Consider the following 23697-nt stretch of genomic DNA (forward strand, 5'->3'; position numbering starts at 1 on the left):
GGTTCAGACCACGCCCCTCGATCAGCAAAGCCCCGCCCCCAGTCCCAATTGGCTCTCGAGTTAAAAGTCCCGTTGCTGATTGGCTATGTTCCCCGCCGGCATTTTTTAATCTCCGTCTGGCTGACGTAGAGGCCGCAGCCGGGAGCCGTGGCTGCAGCCGCGACTAGGGAGTTGGGGGAACCGCAGCCGCAGCGTCGGGTCCCGAGCGTGGCCCGCTCGGCCTCCCGCTCCTCCGCCAGCGCTTGGCAGCCCCGCCGCGCCAGCATCCTGCCCCTCGGAGGGAGCCAAGCGGGTGGAGCTGACGCGGCTGGACGCGGGCTGCTCGTGGCGGCGGGGCCCCTGGCCTGGCGGACGCCGGTCTCCGGCCGGGCTGAGCGCTGCGCTGTTTGCTTCGGGGAGGCGATGCAGGGCGCGGAGCTGGACGCTCGGATCCGCTGCAGTGTCACCATCGAGCGGCTGAGCCCGAGCGGCCCGGCCTCGAGGCGCCGGCTGATCCGCGACGCCGCCCTCGCCCTGGGCCGGGACGAGTTCCGGGAGCTGGTGCTTCAAGTGAGCGACGGCAGCGTGGCGCAGAGCTTCGCGCTGCGCGGGGAGGTGCGGCTCTTCACGCGCTTCGTGCGCGACGGGAAAAGCGGCCTGCAGCTGGGCGCCGCGCAAGTGCAGCTGCTGATCGCCAACTGCCCCCCCGACCGCCTCAGGCGCTTCCTCCGGCTGCTGCGCATCAAGCGCCAGGCGGCGGGGAAGGGGCTGAAGACCGTCACGGAGCGGGCGCGGCTGCTGTCCAGCCTTCCGCGCACCTTCGACACCATCAGCCCAGTCCAGGCCCGGGACGTGCAGCAGGCCTGCGCTCAGCGGGCCCACGCGAGCTGCGAGGCAACGCCTGTGAAAGGGCAGGCCCCGAGGGACGGAGGGAACAACGGTCTGTGCGGCAAGCCGCGGAAAAGAGCCAGGACAGAATCGGCTGAAGCAAGCGCTGTAAGAGCTCTCGAAGTAGGCATGGGGTAGGGGGTGGAAGCCCGCTTTGGGATATGGCTTAAGTAGGAGACTTGCGGGATGGGAGTTGCTGAGTGCGCTCATGGTTTGGGGAGAGGGGAGATCTTTTGTGGATCCATGGTACCCCATATCTTGAATTCTGTGTGCAGCAGATGTGGTCGCCCCATCTCAAAAAAGGTATATTGGAATTGAGAAAGGTTCAGAAAAGGGCAACAAAAATTATTAGGGGTATGGAATGGGTTCGTTATGAGGAGAGATGAATAAGACTGGGGCTTTTTAGCTTGGAAAAGAGATGGCTAAGGGGAGATATGACAGAGGTCTATAAGATCATTACTGGTGTAGAATAAGTAGATAAGGAAGTGTTTACTACTTCTCATAACACAAGAAGTAGGGGTCACCAAACGAAATTAATAGGCAGCAGGTTTAAAACAAATAAAAGTAAGTATTTCTTCACACAGTCAACCTGTGGAACTCCTTGCCAGAGGATGCTGTGAAGGCCAAGACCATAACAGGGTTCAAAAAAGAACTAGATAAATTCTTGGAGGATAGGTCTATCAATGGCTATTAGTCAGAATGGGCATGAATGGTGCCCCCAGCCTCTGTTTGCCAGAAGCTGGGAATGAGCGACAGGGGATGGATCACTTGATCATTACCTGTTCTGTTCATTCCCTCGGGGGCACCTGGCAACTGACAGGATACTGGGCTAGATGGACCTCTGGCCTGACCCAGTAGAGCCATACTTATGCTCTTATGACTGCAAGACTGGGACACTACATTAAGCATCAAAGAGTCCTGTGGCACCTTCAGGACTCTTTGCCGCTTTTACAGATCCAGACTAACGTGGCTACCCTTCTGATACATTAAGCAGGTAGTTAACAATAAACTAAATATTTTGGAGGTGGCTCCATCTGTTTCTGAATAAAATCTGTCCTTTATGGTTTCAAAGAAAGCCTGGAGTGCTGGGCACTGCTCAATCTGCAGACCGCCTGCATCAGTTGTTTGGAGGCCTCCTCATTATCTAGACTAGAAAAATAGGGCGTGTCTAGCAAATACATTGACAAATGTGTTAATTAATATGCTTTTAAGCACAATGTACTACCTAGAGTAGAAAGACAGTGGTGTTCAAAAAATGTTTGCTGGGTGTGTTCAGTGGAAAGGTTCACCCAAAGTCGTGGTTAAAAATGAATTCCTAAATATTTTCCTAATCTAGTCAGGGTCTGAGAGAAGTCAGTTGTTCCATTTCACGTAAATAACACATGGACTCTGAACACTAACAATGACCAAATGTTGCAAAAGATTAATAATTTTTTTTATTGGACCAACTTTCAGCTGGTGAAAGACAAGCTTTTGAGCTACACAGAGCTCTTCTGGTCTCTCTCACCAACAGAAGTTGGTCCAATAAAAGGTATTACCTTACCCACCTTGTCTCTCTAATATGCTGGAACCAACATCGCTACAACACTGCAAATAAATTGCAATGCAGTTATTTCACTGGAGCTCATTTTAGCAGTTGAAATTAGCGTGACACCTATTTTCCATTCTAATCCCCATGGGGAAAAGGTATACAGGAGAAATTTTCCTCCAAAAGTTTTAAGATCCATGAGTATGTGCTGCTGTTAACAATTTTGGTTAGTGCACAAGTGTGACTTCTTCCTTTTAGGCGGCTGATGTGAAATGCTCAAAGAAGCTATCTTTGCTAATGCATTCACGGATGAGACTCTCGCAGGAACAGTCCATTGTGCTGAGTGCAGTGCTGACTGGGAAGAACGTCTTCTTTACAGGCAGTGCTGGTGAGAAACTTTAAGCTGAAGTGAAGCAAGGTTACCCCACATGCCCTAACTGCACTCAAATTAGGGCTGAAAAGCTTTAGTCTGTGGTATTGTGAGCTCCAGGAAAACTTTGGGCCTATCCCGTGTGGAACACTTTTTTTAGCAAAAGTTTCACACCTGTGCTCCCACTGGCTTATCACTAAGAGGCTGTGTGCAAAAGGGCTTGTCCCATCAATTTGAATTGTGGAAGAATGAAATAAAAGTAGCTTTTAAGAAAATGTTTAATCTCTTTTGCTGTTTGGACTCTCTCAGGGCCAAAACTATGAAACCGAAGCAGAGATACCCAGTTTTAACCCATGTTAACCCTAAAAGACACTCAGAGCTGACAGATTATTACAGCTGTCACCTTTTGAAACCATAGACTGCAACTCATTTGTGTGTGCGTTTTCCTGCTTTAACCTTTCAATAATTCTCTCATTTCTTTTCTTAATTACTAAATCTTTAAGGCTTAGATAGTTTACTATAGGATTGGATACAAGCATTGTCTTTGGTGTGAGATCTAAGGTATGAATTGACCTGGCATAAGTGACTGGTCCTTTACAACTGGGGGTAACTTGAATATCCTAAGTCTATCTTGTCTGGGTGGTAAGAGACACTGGAATGTCCATGGGGACTGTTTGTGACTCCATGATAAGACTAAAACAACTAGGCATCCTTGTGGCACCTTAGAGTAACAAATTTATTTGGGCATAAGCTTTCATGGGCTATAACCCACTTCATCAGATGCATGGAGTGAAAAATACAGTAGGCAGGCATAAATATACAGCACGTGAAAAGATGGAAGTTGCCTTACCAAGTGGGGGGGTCAGTGCTAACGAGGCCAATTCAATCAGGGTGGATGTGGCCCATTCCCAACAGTTGACAAGAAGGGATGAGTATCAACAGAGGGGAAAAGTACCACAAAAAGTAATACAAAAACCTGAGTCTTCATTAATCCTTACTGATGTGCCCCTGCCTACAGCAATAGGGAGGCCTAGGGGGGAGGGCATAGCTAAGCACCTCTTTAACATGATGAGGTTCATGCTTAAGGCCCTGTCTCTTTAAATATGCCCTTTCTCATGCCTGCCACCTTCCCCCCTCCCCCCTTTTTTTTAAGCCATATGGTCTTGTAAGGGAGCAGAGGTTTTTGGGTTGCTGTTGTCTTATTGCTTGTCAAAGTAGGGCATCACAATCTTACTTACACCAGTGTTGCCAATTCTTGTGATTTTTATCACAAGTCTTGTTTTTTTGTTTTAAATATCCAGCCCCTGGAGTCATGTGAGAATCTAATTTTAAGTGACCTTTCTGGTTCTCATAGTTGCTGAGCAAAGCATCAAATGGGAAGCCTAAAGGTTCTTAAACCAGAAGGCAATTAAGAGAACTCACTTGTCGTGTTTTTTTTTTTTTTTTTAAATCCAGTGGGTTTTGTTTTGTGTGGTGGTTTTTTTTTTTTTGTCGTCATGATTTTGGGGGCTTGATTAATAATTTTTTAACATTTGGAATTGGCACTGTTGCAACCTACACATTCTGCAATGCTTAGTGCAGATGCACAATGTGTCAAGCCTTTTGTTTAAGTGTAGCTGTATCTAGCAATGCTTAAGAGTTCCCTTTTTGGTATAAGGGATAAACTCTAATCAAAGGTGCACATTAAAAAGTTGAATGAGGGAAAGAACAATTCAACTTTAGCAAAAAAGTGAAATCTTTTAAATCATCCATGTTGGGGAGAGGTTTAGCCAATATAAATGATGACACTAACTAAGATACTCTTATAGCTACCATGGTTTCTCCTCCATGACTGGGTTCCAGTGTGGGGAGTTTATGGAACCCTAAATGGGAGGGGTCAAATAACCCCTAAACCGCATCTTCTCTAAATGGTCAAACAGAGCTAATCGTTTCCTGACATGGTTGGCGTTTACAACTTCCTGAGCTCTATGTGGTCAGGCTGTTCTTGTCTTTTGTTCCTAGTGTTTTCTGACGTATGAGGTTTTGAATGAGCAGAGTGGAGGGTGGTATTAGGAGGAATTTGGGACTGGAATTCAAACCGCATGTATTTTTGGGGACATATCTGTAATGGTGTCAGGGGAAAGCTTCTTTCTGAAATACATTTTATACTCTTCTAAAAGGGACTGGGAAGTCATATCTGCTGAAAAAGATTGTGGGTTCACTCCCCCCAAAGAGCACCTATGCTACAGCCAGTACAGGAGTAGCAGCTTGTCATATTGGTGGCACCACACTCCATGCTTTTGCAGGTAAGGAGGATAACTTTCTGCTTGAGAACCTTCCCTGGCTTGCTATGCTCTGGGGAAGATGAGTGGAAGGGACCTGGGAACTCTTGGCATTTTGGTAAAGATGATACTAACTCTGGATTCTCTCCTTTCATTAGGTATTGGTTCTGGGAAAGCTCCACTCAATCAGTGTATTGAGTTGGCTCAAAGAACTGGAGTGCGTCAACATTGGTTGAGCTGCCAACACTTAATTATTGATGAGATTTCAATGGTGGAGGGCAAGTTCTTTGATAAGCTGGAGGCAGTAGCCAGGTGAGGGTCATGCAGGAAAGAGTCTTTATAACTGATCAAGTTCCCTGGATCACTTTGCTAGGAATGCCTTCCCCTACCTTCTGTGGCTGTATTGGGAGGTAAGGTTTGCTAATGGCTAGAGTAGTTGGGAGGCTCTGGATTATGGAATCCTAGAAAGGGACCTCAAGAGGTAATCTAGTCCAACCCTTTGCCTTGACATAAGACCACATAGGCAGAGACCATCCCTGACAGGTGTTTGTACAACCTGTCCTTAAAATGAAGGAGATTCTACAACATTCCTTGACAGCCTAATTCAGTACTTAACTATCATTATAGTTAGATTTTTCCAATCTCTAATCTAATGCTCTTTGCTGCAGATTAAACTGATTACTACTTGTCCTACCTTCAATAGACATGGAGAACAATTGAATGCAATCTTCTTTATGACAGCTCTTTATCACATTTGAAGTCTGTAATCAGGTCCACCCTCAGTTTTTATTTCTCAAAACTAAATTTGCCCAGATTTTTTAAACTTTCCTCATAGGTGAGGTTTTCTAAACCTTTTATTTTTGTTGCTCTCCTCTGGGCTCTCTCCAATTTGTCTCCATCTTTCTTAACATGCGACAACCAAAACTGGACTGAGGCCTCCAACTGAGGCCTTAACAGCGCCAAGTAGAGCGGGACAATTACCTTTCATGTCTTGCGTACAAGACACCTCTTAATACACCCCAGAATTAAATTAGCCTTTTTAACAACTGCATCACATTGTTGACTCCTATTCAATTTGTGATCCACTACAACCTCCACATCCTTCTCTGCAGTACAACCATCTAGCCAGTTGTTTTACATTTTGTAGATGTGCATTGTGGTTTTTGGTTTTTTTTTCCTTAGTATAGTATTTTGCACTTCTTTATTGTCTTATTTGTTGATTTCAGACCAATTCTCCAATTTATTAATGTCTTTTTGAATTCTAATCCTGTCCTCCAAAGCATTAGCAACTCCTTTCAGCTTGATGTCATTCATAAATTGTATATTCTATGTAAGCAGGGGTGAAAATGGGCCAGTACAGTGTACTGGTAAGAAGCTGGTACTGTCCCATGCACAGCTGACATTAAAGTGTTGTCACAGCAGTGCTATAACGTTGCTTCCCCTTTTGCCCCCTCCTGTTTGGGGGGGGGAGGGAAGGGGCAGTTGCCCAAAGGCCAGCAATTTAAAAGGGCCCGGGGCTCCCAGCTGCAGCAGCTGGACCCCGGGCCCTTTTAAATTGCTGCCAGAGCCCCAGGCAGAGCAGATGGGCTAGCTGGGGGAGGCTGACCCTCCAGCCCTGCCCCTTCTGCCCAAGGCCCTGCCCCAGGTCCCGCAGCCTGCTCCCCATACTGGTAAGTGTTTAATATTACTTTCACCCCTGTATGTAAGAATACTCTCCACTCCAGCACTGAAGTCCTTAATGAAAATATTGAATAGTATTGGACCCTGGACAGATTCCTGTGGGATTCCCCCAGATAGATCCACTCAGTTTGACACTGAACCATTGATAACTACTCTTCCAGCAAGGACTTTTCAATCAGTTTTGCACCCACCTTTATAGTAATGTTATCTAGACCACATTTCCCCAGTTAGCTTGTGGGAATGCCATGTGGGGATGTGCCAAAAGCCTTTCTAAAATCAAGGTATCATGTCTGCTACTTCCCTACATACGCTAGGCCAGTACACCTGTCAAAGAAGGAAATTAGGCTGGTTTGGTATGGCTTGTTCTTGACCAATCCTCTGTATCGATGCAGACTCCCAGCAAATTTCATGAGACCACTCCTATTTTTTTGTGCCAAGGTAATTAATGAAAATATTAAATTATCACTCCCCTTACAGAGCTGTCAGGAAACGGGATGATCCATTTGGAGGAATACAGCTGATCATCTGTGGGGACTTCTTACAACTGCCACCAGTCAGCAAAGGCAATGAGGAAACCAAGTTCTGCTTCCAGGTGTGAAGCCATCCCTACCCACTACTTCAGACTTTATTCGTGGCTGTCTCATAATGAATGAACAACTTATTCACAGGCAAAGAGCTGGAGGAAATGCATCCACGTGAACATGGAGCTGACAGAAGTCCGGAGACAGACTGAAAAGAGCTTCATCTCACTCCTGCATACAGTCCGCCTGGGCAGGTGAGGAGGAACCTCTTTCCTCCTTCCCACAGATGGCCGAGTGTAGGGGGTGTCACTTGGCTACCCCCCCAACATCCTCTAAAGGTGGTATAGCTGGGTGGATGGCTGTTAAGGCACCTGGACACATCTTTGCCTCACCCACTCCCAAGCACCACCGCTTCTCAACTCCTTCTCCAACTAATGGAAGCAGTAACACTAGTTGCTCCTTGCCCAGTTAAGCAGGCTGCCTGCATTGTGATCGCTCATAGCCTCTGCTCCATGGTGTCCATTTTACCTGCTGTGCTGACTGCTGATGGATCTCATGGTCTTGAGACACATGAACAATATGACAATGCTGGTATAAAATTAACAAATTAAACCTGATGTTCAATTCCTTGGAACCTAACCCTACACCTGGAAGTGTCCTTCCCTGTCTCTGTATAAGGTTGTGTGGGTGATTGAGCTGCTGTAGCAGGTGGCAACCATGGGCATTAGGGAATGGGGAGGAGATGGGGTGGAGGGGGCAAGAATGTGCTTGTCACATGTATCCACCTTGTGAATAAATCATCTGAGGGGTAACAAGTTTTGGTGATATCTCATGAAATCCCCATATGAATGCTTTCAGTGTCACTGAAAGCAAACAATGTTATCAATCTCTTATTGTTACATTTAGTGCAGCTCCTTTGCTAGGAGCAGTAGAGTAGATCTAGCAGTCAGCACAAGTCTGGAACAACACAGTGAATTCAATGTAATGGCCTGTCTACATTTGTGCTCCCACTATGGCTAGTCCCAGAGATGCTCCATTAGAGCAGTGGTGGGAGACCTTAAGAACCTTAATGAAATAAGGCTATGGGGTGTGGGGAAAGCAGGGCCTGTATGCACAAGTTGAAATAACTCACCCTTCCAATAGGGGTAGAGACTTTGTGGTGGTTGCCCAGGATGTACAATAGATATCACTATTCTTGGCATTTCTCACCTGAGCTCTCCTGTTGGAGACTTTAAATCTTTATTCCTTGTTATATTATTATGGTACTTATTTGCCACCCCCAATCTCCACCAGGTGCACAGATGAGGTTACCAAGCAGCTGATGCAAACAGCTACCCACAGGGTCGAGAGAGATGGGATCCTTGCAACTCGTCTCTGCACCCACAGGGATGATGTGGAACTAACAAATGAGAGACGATTGCAACAGTTACCAGGTAAACACATGGGGCGAGAAAGCTGTTAATTTCAGCAGGAGGAGAGGACACTGTAGATAATGAGGAATTAAGAACTGGCATTTTGGAGCTCAAGCTGCTCTAGTCACAACCTCTTCCAGCGGGCATTGTGGATATGAGGGGTTATTGTAGGGTCAGACCTGCCTAGGGTTTCAAAAAAATACATAATTTATATAGGTAATCTATATAATGTAAAATAGGCGTAAACTATGCCTAACAAATGTCCCATTACACATGCACTCACTCCAACCAGCTGTAGACCAGACCTGCCCCTTAGTTCATTTATTTCCCCCATTCCTAGTCTCCCCTCCCATCTAATACCTCATGCAGGCCTGGCTCTTCTCAGGAGGTCTGCTGCTTCACTGCTAGTTAAGTGTTTCATGGCCAGAGAGTCTTCCCCAGCTGTCTCTGGGTGGTCTTGCTGGAAAAACTAGAGGGGGGTGGTGAGGTCTTGCATTCATCCATTGGCAAAGGCATAAAAGGGAGGAGACTGCCATTGTTCTAACAACTGACCTGAAGCCAGACTCATCAGGGAGGTAGGTGCTGGAATGGGGGTCTACAAGCTGGAGACTCCTGGGACATGTAGGTCCATTATAAAAACTGTTTCATCTTGGAGCACAAACTGCAGACTCCAAAGCCTCTGTGTGCTAAACTTCCTTTCATGGTAGCTTTGATTGTGAGAGGGAAACGGAGCAAGAAGAGGTGGCCACACTCTTAAAGCTGCAATTGAAGTCTGACTACAGTGCAGCACAGATATGCCCTGAGAGGCCAGGCACTGAGCAAACTCCTGCTTGACCCCAGGCTCAAGCCCTCCCACCCCCACTTGACTCTACACTGTAATTGCATTAACCCAGGACTCAGACCCAGCATCCCAGGATGCTGCTGGGCTGGAGGGTCCAAGCTCCAGTTAAGTCACACCTGACTTGGGTCCCAGGAATCAGCCAGAAGTATCCCATGGAACTATGGAATAACTTCCTTAGTCGTCTCTATCCCAGTAATCTGCAATCCGCACTATTAAACAGACCTTTTTGTGGGACAGAAAACAGGGCCGAAACATCCACAAGTGCCTCATGGATGGTCTGTTAGTTTCCTGACACAGGAGTGAAAGTGCAAGCAAGAGAAGTTCATCAAAAGGCGCCTTCTCCATGTTGTTGCTCCAGTAGCAGACCAAAAATGACTGCTCAGCAGTCTGGGTTGGTGGACTGTTCAACCTTCCTGTAACATGCAGGGCAGGCAGTAAAGTTTTCCCACAGTACACCACAGTCCTGGGGCTAGAGTGGCCACACTATTTTGTGGGTGGGAGAAGAGAGCACACTAGGGACTCTGGGATGTGGTTACTTTGACTCAGGTCTGCACTCTGCAGTGTGCATGCCAGTGCCCTAGATTCAAGCATTCAATAGAAAAGCCTTAACAAAGGGTTAAAATAGAATGTAGATGCTCCAGCCCAGGGTTCCCTAACACGGGTCAACTGACTTGAGTCCCACTAATCCTGGGCTTACATTCCAGTGTAGACATACCTTCAGATTCACAAACTCTGGAAGGTGTAAATTGGAGCAGGAGGTAGGGGAGGGCCAGCAGGGGCTTTCTGCTGTTGGAAGCTACTGGAAGAGATCCTTTCTGGGGTGTACAAGAGTTGTGTGTGGAGAGCTGGATTTCTGGGCCCGAGTTCAGAATAGAAAGTAAGAACCCTTCTGGCTCAGTCTGGAGAAACCTGCTGTGTGGAGTGAGTGCCAAGTCTTCCCCATATTTAGGGACTTTGTTGTGTGATAATTCTGATGGTAAGTCCATGTTTGTATTGCTTCTTCCTCACCAGGAGAAATGCACTTCTATGAGGCTGTGGATAGTGATCCCATGCTAGTTAAAGCAATTGATGCTCAGTGTCCAGTAAGTCGCTATATTCAGTTGAAACCAGGAGCCCAGGTGAGCATGTGCATATTCTATGGGGAGTAATGGCCAACAGAAGGATTAGAGTCAGTATTTGGGGAAAGATTTTAAAGATAACAGCACAGGGATGTGGACTGGGTGTGAAATGGAAGCACCCCTCAGACCCTAGGCTGTTCTAAAGAAACAGGCTATTACATTAATTTATAAGATGTCCTTTCCCACTTGATGAAAGCCACTTGGTGTAAATTCAAAGTATCAATCTCTGCTTGGAGACTGATTGACCAAGGTGACTGCTTGCTCTGTGTCCAATGGAGAAGAGACATTGGATGCACACTACAGAATCGCACTAAGTACAGAAGGGGTGGGGACTGGAGGAAAAGGCACTTTAAAGCCACTTTTGTGCTGCCTGGATTCTAGGCTGCTCAGCTCTTAGCATAAATTAGAGCTAGGCTTCTTATGGACTATGGCACAGCTCAGAATCCCTGCAGCACCATGTGTTAAGGCTCTGGCCTCCCATCACCAGTACACCCTGTACACCAGGGCTTGGGGGTGAGGGGCACAGTAGGGCTGCTTACAATGGCCCTACACTGTCTGCATTGGAGAATTGTTCCCTGGCCACTTTCAGTCTCTTTAAAGTCCCTGTAAACTGCTGGAGTGTGGGGAGGAATCTTCCCAGAGATCCAAGTGTCACTATTATGTGACTTTGGTTGTAGACAGAACCAATTCAAAATCTTCCCAAAGCAATTTCACAGAGTAAAAGGGTGATGGGATCTGTGCCCTGTGAGGCTCAACAGCTGAGAGCCCTGGGGAGGAAGGAGCCCTGGGATGGCTTCACTGTGAGGTGATTCCACCTACTGTTGCTAGGTCCCACAGTAACATTAACAGTATCAGCCAATTATTCTGACTCCTCTGAGTTAAGAGCAGAACTGGGGCAAGGCAGGTGAATGAATAGGGCTATAAGGCAAGGGCAGCAAACAAATCTAGGCATTTTTCCCCTCCACTATAGGTGATTCTTACTAAGAACCTGGATGTGTCCCGGGGTCTGGTGAATGGGGCAAGAGGGGTTGTGGTTGAATTTGAAGCTGACGGGAAGGGTGAGTATATAATGTTAAGGTTGCCAGTTTTGGCTGGATGTATTCCAGGAGACTTCATCACGTGACATAATCTGTAATTAAAGATTAATCTTTAATTTCTGGAGACACCAGGACAATTCTGGAGGGTTGGCAACCCTATATGATGTGCTTATGACTGTGCCAGTGGCAGCTGTTAGTCCTACTGCAATTCCTGGGGGGGAGAGTAATCATTTTCTGCAACATCAAGTTCTCCCTGCCTGTGAGAACCAAGAATCAGGCCAAGCCCCCAGGTATAGCTGCTTAAAGGTTTTCTGTGTGTGCTTTTCATCATTCTCTGGCTCTGCATGCTTGCTTGCTCTTACCTGGTTTCTGACCATGACCACTCATGCTCTCTCCTTGCAGCAGTACATCTTTCCAATAGCAAGAACAAATGTAGCTTTTTGGCAATGCAGTGTTCCAACCCTCCACCGCACTATTTCATGTTTTCTCTGCTCCATTTCTGGCCTGGTAAATAGTTCTGTTCGTTCTCCTGCTTCTCTGAATGCTTTACAGTGTCATCTCACTCCAGCAAGAACCACTGTGCTAGAGGAGCAGCAGAACCGAGTTGTGCTTTTATAAATAGAGCCCCAAAGCCCATGGAAGAGTTGGTCTGAAATGGGAAGGGATGGGGAAGGGAAAAGGGTAAACTTAGGCTCCTGCTTCCTGGGAACACTGGTACCAGAGGGACATTCCTTATTCTGACCTGCTCTTCTCTCCCAGGACTGCCCCAAGTGAGGTTTCTTTGTGGGGTCACAGAGTTAATCAGGCTGGAGCGCTGGGTCTTCAAAGGTCCATCTGGAATTTATCTGAGTCGTCAACAGTTGCCTCTAAAATTGGCATGGGCCATATCCATCCACAAGAGCCAGGTTAGTACTTTTATAGAGACTGCCACAAAAAGTATTCTCCTTTACCTTCATGTTCTTAGCATGCTTGTGCCACTGGCAGTAGTGGGAGAGGGGAGCGCCAGGGCCCCTGTGTGGGTTGGGGAAGTGGAGGTTTTGGGGGCAGGGTTGCCTAAAGATGCTTGCACTGCTGATGACAGGGAAGAAAAACTGCCTTATCTTCCTCCCTTTGCTTTGGTTAAGGTATGTTGGCTCAAAGGGTACTACCATTCATGGTTCTGGAGCAACAGCCAACAGGCCTGAAAACATTACCCAGTCTCTTGGAGTTAAATCCTCTTCCTTTTTTACTCTGTAGGCATGTATTTAGGCACAGCAGAGTCAATGTTCAACAGTTTGTTACTTTAACTGGAGTTACCAAATGGTTCAGTTTAAGCAGAGCACTGGATTGGTTTAAGTTTAAAAAATTCTGTTTATTAACAAAAGAAAAGATTAAGTGAATTCAAATATGAGAGTTAGAAATGGTTACAAGCAAACAAAAGTGAAAACATACATCTAAAAGGCTAAAACTTAATCTAGCAAATTTTGGTTTAAGGCTCTGTTTGCTCACCAACAGTCTTCCAGCAAGATAGCGACTGACCTTTCCTTGGTCATTATCTCTCCCAGAGGTCCAAAGGTGCTGGTGCCTTTGTCTTATGTGAAATCTACCTTGGAGTTTTCTGTCCCTTTCTTTTATAGTCCAATGAACCTCTGAAGTGGATTCTTCTCATGGTTATCCTTCCAAGTATAGTTTATTCAAGCAGTAGGCGGTGACATGGAGTCCAGTGGTGAAGGAGATAAAATCCAAATTGTTCTGTTCCCTGTCATCTCTTCCCCCTGCTGTCTTGAGGATGCTGTCTATTATATATATGTAAATTGAGGTAAACACACATTCTTTGAGTGATGGTCCCTACTGTATTCCACTGGGATTATGCCCAGAGATGGAGCTTTTGAAAGTAGTACTGTATGGCAGTCCGTGTATGCACCTGCACCACCTTGTGGTTTCAGATGAGGTGATTAAAGGGTGCAGCAGGCCACAAGCATCTCCAGTCCTTTCTCACTAATCCAAGTCGGAGCTCTCCTATCCTCTTTGCAAAGCCTTTAGGAAAAAGCTGTAGTTTTTTTGTTTTTACATTTTTCTAATTTAAATTTGTTCCTTTTTTTTTTTTTTTTTCCTTGGGAAGCTGCTTCAGTTGTTTTCTGCGCCCCCCCCCCCCCCCCCCACCCCACACACACACACACACACACACACACACAAGCCAGATCTGTGTACTGGATTATGCTGAAGATGCCAGGGTTCAAAATCAGTGCTTCCTGTCCCCACTTGTTTTCAATCTGTGATGAGCACCAGTACAGTGCTTCTTGTACTGCCTATGGGAATCCCACATCACATCCAGGTGCAGTATCTGCCTCACTTTCCCTGCCCATACTTGAGATAACTGGGCTCTCTGCCTCAAGAAGCACCTCCATAGAGGCTGCCACAGGACCTGTTAGATCCTGGCCAGGGAAACATCCCCACTCCCACATCAGCCTCAGCAGGCAAAGAGTGCTCAACCCTAATGCAGAGCCTCCTTTCAGAGGAATGGATACTATTGACCTGTGGGAGACTTGGAAGCACTCTGCATCCCCACAAACTCTTTGCATTAGAAGGGCTGTGATTGCCACAAACCCCAATCCAGTCATCTGTTCACAGGGTCTCTTACCGCACTATGTTCCTGCCACCTCCTGTTCCAGCAGCACTACCATTTGTAGAGGTCTCTGATTCAGATGATATGGATATCCAACACAATCTACTGTTCCCATTCCAGGAGCATGACTATTGCAAGGTTCTGACAGCACTGTGGCAGTTCCTTACCTGTAGAGCTGATATGTAGCTCTAAGGTCATAGGCTAGACAACAGCAGGGTCAAGTGGGTTGTGCATACTGGAACTCATGGCCCTAGTATTTACCCTCTGAATGGTCACACTCAGTTTGGGAAGATTCTACTGCATCGCCACCACAACCCTTGTCAGGTAAATGCTCCAAAATAGCACTGGATGATGCACCAATCAACTGGTCCAGAGAGGTATTCCTCATCTTCTCCAGATGTGGCTCTCATATCAACTCCTTTCTTTCTGCCAGTTCCAGGAACTGCTGCAGAGAATAGCCAATGCACTTGAGATTACATTAGGCTAGTCAACATGAGTTGACTTCTTTCACACATTGGTACCACCAAGGGTGGCCCTACCAATCAACGATGCCATTCTCCGGTCAGTGTACACTGTATGGCACATCTTGGCCACATGCGCACCTACTACAAAAGGGGCTGAAAGGAAGCCCCATGTCCTAACCAAGGGGTTGGAGTTTCTCTTCTCTCAGCCTCCACCCAACTCACTGGTCATCCAGGTGGCATCAGGGCAATCCAACAAACTAAATCTGTAAGATCGCAACCAATTCCAGGTGCTTTTGCAGGAAGGCAACTTCTTGCCAGGTCCATGCTACAGGCTGCATTGGACTCAGCAGTCATGGCATCATGGGTGTTGGTGCCAGAGATGGTCATGAGGAGGGAATCCAGGTTACACTCCTCAGGCTTTCCTGAGGGAGGTGTAGAACACGCTAGAAGACCTTCCATTTGACAAATCACACCTCTTCAACCAGAAGATGGATGATTAACTACACTCCCTTAAGGGGTCTAGAGCCACATGAAGAACTTTGGGCATTTACACATGCTCACCTAAGAGGGCAGTAAAACTCTCACCCTAATCACAATTCTACAGAGCCCCACAACTGTACCACCAGTGTACCTACAAGCCTCCTCAAAAACACCCTAAGATCCACAGAACCCATCCACCTACATCAACAGCCCAGTCATCCACACAACACACCCAATTGTCCTGTAAATGGTATTTGACTGTCATGAAAGCTGTCCACCACTCCGTGCATCAATGTCCCTACTGACTACCCCATTTGGGGGCCATCTCAAACTCTTTCTGCTGGGATGGAAAGCCGTAACAATGGACAAGTAAGTCCTAGATGTTATCCAGAATGGCTGTCAGAGTTTACAGCAATGCCCCCATCACACCCTCCACCAAGATCCACATGCATGGAGCACTTCTGCTGTGATATTCTCCAACTAGAGATGGAATCCCTCTTGCAGACGGCAGCTGTTTCTATTCAAACTACTTCCTAGTACCCAAAAAGGATGGAGACCAGTCTTGGATCTTTGACATCTCAACTGTTAAGATTTCACATGGTGATGCTTAAAACAATCACTACCTCCCTAGAAAAAGGCAAGTGGTTTATGGCTCTTGATATGCAAGGTGCCTACTTCCATATTGATATGCACCTGACTCACAGAAGGTTCCTGAGGTTCAAGGTGTGACTGACATTTTCAATACAGAGGTCTCCTGTTCTGACTTACTGCTGCCCTGCACTTATTCACAAAAGCTTTCCCCGTGGTGGCAGATCATCACCAATGTCAGTCCTCATTTTCCCCTATCTAGATGACTGGCTGATAGCAGCATGGCCCAACGGGGTTTGGGAATCAACATCCCAGCTGCTTCTACTCTCTTCCCTAGGAGTCTGTGTCAGCTCCGAAAAATTGACTTTACTCCCTACACACTTCCTGGAGTTCATAGAAGCTTGCACAGACCAGAGCTTATCTGCCACAGGATAGATTCTAGACAATGAGAGAACTTATCAATTGCAACCCTTCAGTTTCAGCCAAGACATGCCTTTCCCTCTTCGGGTATATGGTGTCCTACACATGTCACTCCCTTTGCTCAACTGAACCTGCATTGTCTACAACTGACTACAAAGAATCTACACACCTTTGCATACCCTGCTCAGCATCCTGCCAAAAGTGATCTCTTCATTACAATGGCGGATAGACCACTATGAGTCTGCTTGGGGATGACCTTCCTCCCATCCTCACCCACTGTGACTATCCTAACAGACACATCTCTTTTGGTCTGGGGGGATCAGATGATAGAAGGCACTTGGACTCCATGGGAGACCAGGATGCACATAAACATATTGGAACTCCAGGCAGTGCACGGAGCTTGGCACCCTTGCCGCCACACCCCACCCCACCCCCCATTCCTGTCAAGCATTCATGGCTGGCACATCCTCATTGTGTTAGACAACACCACCACAGGCTCCTACATAAACAAGAGGGCACGAGATCCCAAGCTGAACAGCACCCTACCTACCAGGCACCCAGAACGTGATTTCCAATGCTCTCAGCAGAAACTTTGCAATTGACCACTAATGGGAGTTGCATGACACATAATTGCAGATATTTTCAAGGGATCCCAGTAAGGGATCTTTTTGCATCCAATACCATATGCACTCAGTATTGCTCAAGGGGAGGAATTGGAGCTCACTTGCAGGGCAACGCACTGGTTATAGAACAGTCAGATCGTACAAACTATGCCTTCCACCCCCTTACCTCTCCTACCACAAGTGATCCACAAAATCAGGTGAGAGCAACAGCCATTCTGATCTCCCCCTTCTTCCTCAAGTGCTTGCTCATGTGTCGCTTGCACTATTGCTGAAAATTTTTCCACTAGTGGTATCCATTGGGTCAGCGCTGGTGCCCCCTGGAGTGGTGCCTTCATGGTGCTATAGATAGACACCTGCTGACCCGCCAACCCCCTCAGTTCCTTGTTTCCGTCTGACTCACTGGAACGCAGTTCATCTGACTTAGCAAGTGATACACCTTTGTGGTTTCATCCTGTAAAGAATAAACAGATGACCAGGGAAGAGTATAAAAATGTTGCTCGGGCATGTAGGAATGAAATCAGGAGAGCCAAATCACACCTGGAGCTGCAGCTAGCAAGAGATGTTAAGAGTAACAAGAAGGGTTTCTTCAGGTATGTTGGCAACAAGAAGAAAGCCAAGGAAAGCGTGGGCCCCTCCCTGAATGAGGGAGGCAACCTAGTGACAGAGGATGTGGGAAAAAGCTAATGTACTCAATGCTTTTTTTGCCTCTGTCTTCACGAACAAGGTCAGCTCCCAGACTGCTGCGCTGGGCAACACAGCATGGGGAGCAGGTGGCCAGCCCTCTGTGGAGAAAGAAGTGGTTAGGGACTATTTAGAAAAGCTGGACATGCACAAGTCCATGGGGCCGGATGCATTGCATCTGAGTGCTAAAGGAGTTGGCAGCTGTGATTGCAGAGCCATTGGCCATTATCTTTGAAAACTCATGGCGATTGGGGGAAGTCCCGGACGACTGGAAAAAGGCTAATGTAGTGCCCATCTTTAAAAAAGGGAAGAAGGAGGATCCTGGGAGCTACAGGCCAGTCAGCCTCACCTCAGTCCCCAGAAAAAATCATGGAGCAGGTCTTCAAGGAATCAGTCCTGAAGCACTTATAGGAGAGGAAAGTGATCAGGAACAGTCAGCATGGATTCACCAAGGGAAGGTCATGCCTGACTAATCTAATCGCCTTCTATGATGAGATTACTTGTTCTGTGGATGAAGAGAAAGCAGTGGATGTATTGTTTCTTGACTTTAGCAAAGCTTTTGACACGGTCTTTCACAGTATTCTTGTCAGCAAGTTAAAGTAGTATGGGCTGGATGAATGCACTATAAGGTGGGTAGAAAGTTGGCTAGATTGTCGGGCTCAACGGGTAGTGATCAATGGCTCCATGTCTAGATGGCAGCCGGTATCAAGTGGAGTGCCCCGAAGGTCGGTCCTGGGGCCGGTTTTGTTCAATATCTTCATAAATGATCTGGAGGATGGTGTGGATTGCACTCTCTGCAAATTTGCAGATGATACTAAACTAGGAGGAGTGGTAGATACGGTGGCAGGTAGGGATAGGATACAGAGGGACCTAGACAAATTGGAGGATTGGGCCAAAAGAAATCTGAGGTTCAACAAGGATAAGTGCAGGGTCCTGCACTTAGGACGGAAGAATCCAATGCACCGCTATAGACTAGGGACCAAATGGCTAGGCAGCAGTTCTGCGGAAAAGGACCTAGGGGTGACAGTGGACGAGAAGCTGGATATGAGTCAGCAGTGTGCCCTTGTTGCCAAGAAGGCCAATGGCATTTTGGGCTGTATAAGTAGGGGCATAGCCAGCAGATCGAGGGACGTGATTGTTCCCCTCTATTCAACACTGGTGAGGCCTCATCTGGAGTACTGTGTCCAGTTTTGGGCCCCACACTACAAGAAGGATGCGGATAAATTGGAGAGAGTCCAGCGAAGGGCAACAAAAATGATTAGGGGTCTGGAACACATGACTTATGAGGAGAGGCTGAGGGAACTGGGATTGTTTAGTCTGCAGAAGAGAAAAATGAGGGGGGATTTGATAGCTGCTTTCAACTACCTGAGAGGCAATTCCAAAGAGGATGGTTCTAGACTCTTCTCAGTGGTAGAAGAGGACAGGACAAGGAGTAATGGTCTCAAGTTGCAGTGGGGGAGGTTTAGGCTGGATATTAAGGAAAACTCCTCCACTAGGAGGGTGGTGAAACACTGGAATGCGTTACCTAGGGAGGTGGTAGAATCTCCTTCTTTAGAAGTTTTTAAGGTCAGGCTTGACAAAGCCCTGGCTGGGATGATTTAATTGGGGATTGGTCCTGCTTTGAGCAGGGGGTTGGACTAGGGGACCTCCTGAGGTCCCTTCCAACCCTGATAGTCTATGATAGCTTTAAATGTTTGTAAGCTCCTACCCTGCCAAGAGAGCCTGCCCGGGGTGCCAGAGTATGCCTGGATCCTGGGGATTTAAGCAGTGTGCTACAAGCCCATGCCAGTTAGTGACCAGCACAATAGCTGCTGGAAGTTCCTGGGGAAAGGTCATGTTCAGGAACAGTGTTGGATTTGTAAAAACTTTAAACCCAGAACCAGGAAGGAGAGAGATAATAGATTCAAATCCCTTCTCATGGGGGCAGCACTTTGCCCCTCGTCAGAGCATCAACCCAATCCGGCACCAAGTACCTCCTTGGTTAGGAGTGTTCTGGCCTCCTTTAGAGGGGCTCAGCATGGCCCAAGAGCCCTAGCACCAACTACCACCTGGTACCAACATACTTCTCCAGCTAAGAAGTCAGCACTATCCACACAGCACTGCTCTCCCTCACCGGTGCCACAGAAGATGGAAAAAGTCAGACATGGGGTGCTCCCCACTGAGGAAGATGCCTGAGAGAGTGAGAGTGGCCCAGCACAGGTCTCAAACAGACATTGAACTGTTGACACCATTGGCTTCAGTACCAGAAGGAGGTCCATTGTGTCTGGTGCCCATGGATTCCCCATCTAAAGTGAGTAATAGAAGGGATACAGCCCTGGCTGCACCACTGACACCCTGGGGCATATGAGGCAGCGAGGAGCCTCCTGGCCCTTCCAGCACTGCCATGTTCCCCGAATCGTGGCCAATAAGAGACAGGTCCGGCATCGCAGGACTCCATTCCACGAAGGCAGGTACCGGCCTAGGGCAGGCTAGCAAGGATGGCGAGACACCATCCACCATAACGTTCATGTTTGCAGGGCTCGTTCCCCACGGTGTCACTCATCACAGCAGCACTCACACATCAGCCCTCACCATCCTGGCACCCCGCACCATCACAGCACCACTACCCAGCACCACCATGGTCTCCCAGGAGTAGGTCATTGGGCTCCAAATCGCAGGTAGACTTGTACATCTCACAAAGAAGCCAACATCAGGCAGACCCTAGGTGCCTGGTAGCCATGACTAAAGGGCTCATCCCATCAGCCTGGCCTCTTAGCCAGTGGCAGATGTCACTCCAGTGGCCAGTCTGGACCCTTTGGGTAGCTCAACTGTTCCAGGGCTCCCACTCGGGGCGATCTTGCTCAGCACCATCAGAGGCGAGAGCGCCTCCACCTCCCCCCCACCCCCACCCCCTTGGAGAGGGGCTCCATTCCAGGGGCAGAAGTCAGCAATGCCCAGGATACCCCAGCAGGACACCGGCCAGCAATGGAGGACATACAAACCTGGTGCCAGTCCAAGCCTCCTTGTCCTTTTCCCCTGATGAGGCAGTGGTGGGTATGGCTATAGCATCTATACAAGACAACTACAAGGCTCACCAGGAGCTCTTGTCAGGTGGCACAGAACCTGGGCATTAAAGTGGAGATCAGTCAGCCCCAGCCTTGGTGGACATGTTGGCACCCTCAGCGCTGGCAAGGGTTGGCCCTATCATTGAACAAAGCCATCTTGCATCCCATGAGGGCTCTGTGGCAAACCCCCACATCCCTCCAGCCCATTGCAAAGCAGGTGTAGAGGAAGTATTTTTTGCCCCCAAAGGGGTATGAGTATTTGTACACCCAGCCCCCACCAAGATACCTGGTTGCGGCCGCTGCTAATGAGCAGGAAAGATAAGGGCAGCAAGGACCCTCCACCTAAGGCAAAGGAAGCCAGGAAACTGGACCTGTTGGGGAGGAAAGTATACTCAATGCAGGGGCCTCCAGTTGAGAATCTGCAACCACCAGGCACTGCTAAGCCACGATGCCTGTTGTTCCTGGTCCACTAGGCTAAAATTCAAGGAACTCTTGCCATCACTCAAAGAAGAAAACAAGGTTACTTACCTGTAACTGGAGGCGCTTTGAGATGCATGGTCCCTATCTGTATTACACTGCCCGCCCTACGTCCCCTCTGCTGTGGATCCCATAGGTCTGCATTGGAGAAGGAACTGGAGATGCTGGCAGCCTGCCACACCCTTTAGTGCCTTGGACAAAACCACAAGGCAGTGCAGGGTGCATGTGCAGACCACCAAACAGTACTACTTTCAAAAGCTCCAGCTCCAGGTGCATGTATAAAACCCACAGTGGAATACAGATAGGGACCACACATACAGTTGATGGTGAGTAACCTCATTTTCCTTTATTTAGGATAGACTTGTTTAACAACTTTTGCCTAGGCACTGTTGTCTTGTTTTGAACATGTGCTAACAACATCATATCGAGACAATTCATAACTTCAGACAATATTGCTGCATACATTTCACCATGATATTATTGACTAGCAAATTATTAGTTTTCAAATGATACCTCACAAAGCCTATTTTGTTCAAAGATTATTACAATAGTCAGTGTGTAGGGTCACACCATTCTTGTGCCAGCATTAACCCTTAACTTCTCCCGCTCTCTACTGTTTATCCCTCAGATGTACTTAGAGAGAGAGCAATGATCTCTCCCCTCAGCCTTCATTTTGTTAGACTAAACATGCCAAGTCTCTTCTCAAAGGTAGGTTCTCTATTCCTCTGATCATCCTAGTAGCCCTTCTCTGCACCTGTTCCAGTTTTGAATTAATCTTTCTTAACCATGGGAGATCAGAATTCTCAGAAGTGTCTCTAAAAGGAAGTTAGAGGGACTAAGGACAATCCTGCTCCATTTTGTCTAAATGTCCCCAGGAAGTCCTTTTTCAACCCCATTGATCTACTTCCTGCCAAGTTCATAGAGAAGTTCCCTTTGCATTGGGAAGGGGTAGATATTAATAGGAGCAGTGTTTTCCTGACACTCATACCTTCATCACTATATTGTGGATGGGACAATTGGGTCCCATATGAAGATGTGTGGGATGGCTTTTGTGTTGCAAGCTCACTTGCTTTTACCTGTGTCTTCCATGCACTAGGGTATGTCATTAGACTGTGTGGAGATCTCCCTGTCTCGAGTCTTTGAAAGTGGTCAGGCTTATGTAGCCCTTTCCCGAGCCCGTAGCCTTGAGGGCCTCCGGGTTCTGGATTTTGATCCCAGCGTTGTGAGAGCCAATCCATACGTGCTACAGTTCTACAAACAGTTACAGAAAGAACAACTTCTATCTCAGGTAAATTCAGCAATTGATCTCCATTAGCCTGTCGCAAGCAGAGACAGGCACTGAAACTTGGAATCCCCCCACAAAAAGCAGTCCCCCCACAAAAAGCAAAGGAGCAGCGGGTAGTGATGGGAGGGACAGGATTGGGGAAAGTTAGGGAAGAGTAGACGGGGAAGCATGTGATAAAAGAAGGATGTTTTGTCTGAGTCCTATTCAGATTACAGCCCACTAACTGATCCTCTGCACAGAATGGAAGTGAGTTCCCTAGGCGCAATCCTTCCCCTTCCATAGAAGGGCTAAATGAGAAATGATTCACTAGAAATCTCTTGGTTTTTTCCCCCTAGGCTTCTCTACACAGATACATTGAAGCAGAAGAGAAGGAGAATTGGAAATCTAGCTGAGGATCCACTGGGCTACATCTGTGAGGCACAAGCACAGGCTGATCTGGTTTCAGCAGCGCAGCTGTTGGGTACATCTTATACCACTGGTGAAATTTTGCTTTGTGTTCCTGCTTCATTGGCTCAAAGGCCACACCTGCCCACTGTGACAACACTAGCTGTTCAGGCACTTAACTTTTGGGGGAAAATTCTTCCTCTGTTTTAGGGTGGAGGATAGCATCAGACCCCATCCTCTCTTCCTGACGTATGCATACTTGTGTAATGTTTGACTTGTCCTTGGCAAGCTGGAGGAGAAATGAGATGTAGCTCTCCCCCCTTCCTCTGCTGAACTGGAGCCTGCTAGCTGTGGCTGTCAAAAATTGTTCTGCGGGTTGAAATGAGCTATTTTCCTCTCCAGATATATAACCTTTAACAACAGTGATAGCAGAAGCACTGGTGAACATTCAGTACTTGAATCTTAAAATCAGAATCATCAGAGGAGCATGGATATTGCATTAGGAATAAATAACATCAAAATAAGAGCCTACAAATTTATATTAACCCAAACACTACTATAGTTTTTAATCAGAAAGGATACTGAAGAGCAATTGGAATGCTGGTGCTGCAAGTATGCTATTTCCAGCTGGTGAAGTGCTAACAATCGGGCTGTCACTCTGCAGGTGCACCCTGCCTTTAGAACCATTTTATGCTATCCATGTGTCACCTGTTTATATAGAGAGGGTTCAGTAGTTTTACTGCTGGGTGAAGTTATGTGAAGTCATAACTGTACTCTTAATTTTGATGGTACTTTATGGCAATAAAAGGATGTATCCACTGCAATCTGTCATACCAAGTTCTAGAAGTACGGGTAGAGGGGATTATGGGTATGTCATCAATTCACAGGCTCTGGGTCTCTGATCTGATATGGTGGCTTAAAATGCTTCAAACAGTTTCCTAGGAGTATTTCTTTAGTTTACTGGACCTGAAGGATCCACCATTTTCTGTAAAGGCAGGCCTGGGGCCTCAG

General features: G+C 47.2%; 1 protein-coding gene across 5 annotated transcripts; it reads left to right on the forward strand.

Moving 5' to 3' along the window:
- The first annotated feature begins 87 nt into the window (after positions 1-87).
- PIF1 (PIF1 5'-to-3' DNA helicase) lies at positions 88-23511 on the forward strand. 5 transcript variants are annotated; one of them, XM_027823962.3, is made up of 12 exons: positions 88-990; positions 2654-2783; positions 4925-5050; positions 5185-5338; positions 7184-7298; positions 7375-7481; positions 8521-8660; positions 10492-10598; positions 11569-11656; positions 12395-12540; positions 22114-22305; positions 22638-23511. In XM_027823962.3, the coding sequence occupies exons 1-12, from the start codon at positions 403-405 to the stop codon at positions 22692-22694; spliced, it is 1950 nt and encodes a 649-aa protein (XP_027679763.2). In that variant the 5' UTR covers positions 88-402; the 3' UTR covers positions 22695-23511. The 5 variants fall into 5 exon arrangements, 4 of the variants coding, with proteins under 4 accessions (XP_027679763.2, XP_037763960.1, XP_037763961.1 ...); XM_037908032.2 differs by having other exon boundaries at positions 88-975; XR_005226634.2 differs by lacking the exon at positions 22638-23511 and adding an exon at positions 21646-21725 and having other exon boundaries at positions 116-990; positions 22114-22256.
- The last annotated feature ends 186 nt before the right edge of the window (positions 23512-23697 follow it).

This window comes from Chelonia mydas, chromosome 8, assembly GCF_015237465.2.
Source record: "Chelonia mydas isolate rCheMyd1 chromosome 8, rCheMyd1.pri.v2, whole genome shotgun sequence".
Taxonomy (NCBI): Eukaryota; Metazoa; Chordata; order Testudines; family Cheloniidae; genus Chelonia; species Chelonia mydas.

Coding starts and splice junctions, on each gene's coding strand:
- PIF1 (XM_027823962.3), top strand. CDS start 403: ATGCAGGGCGCGGAGCTGGACGCTCGGATCCGCTGCAGTGTCACCATC. Junction 7,482..8,520: donor CATACAGTCCGCCTGGGCAG/GTGAGGAGGAAC, acceptor AATCTCCACCAG/GTGCACAGATGAGGTTACCA. Junction 11,657..12,394: donor ATTTGAAGCTGACGGGAAGG/GTGAGTATATAA, acceptor CTTCTCTCCCAG/GACTGCCCCAAGTGAGGTTT.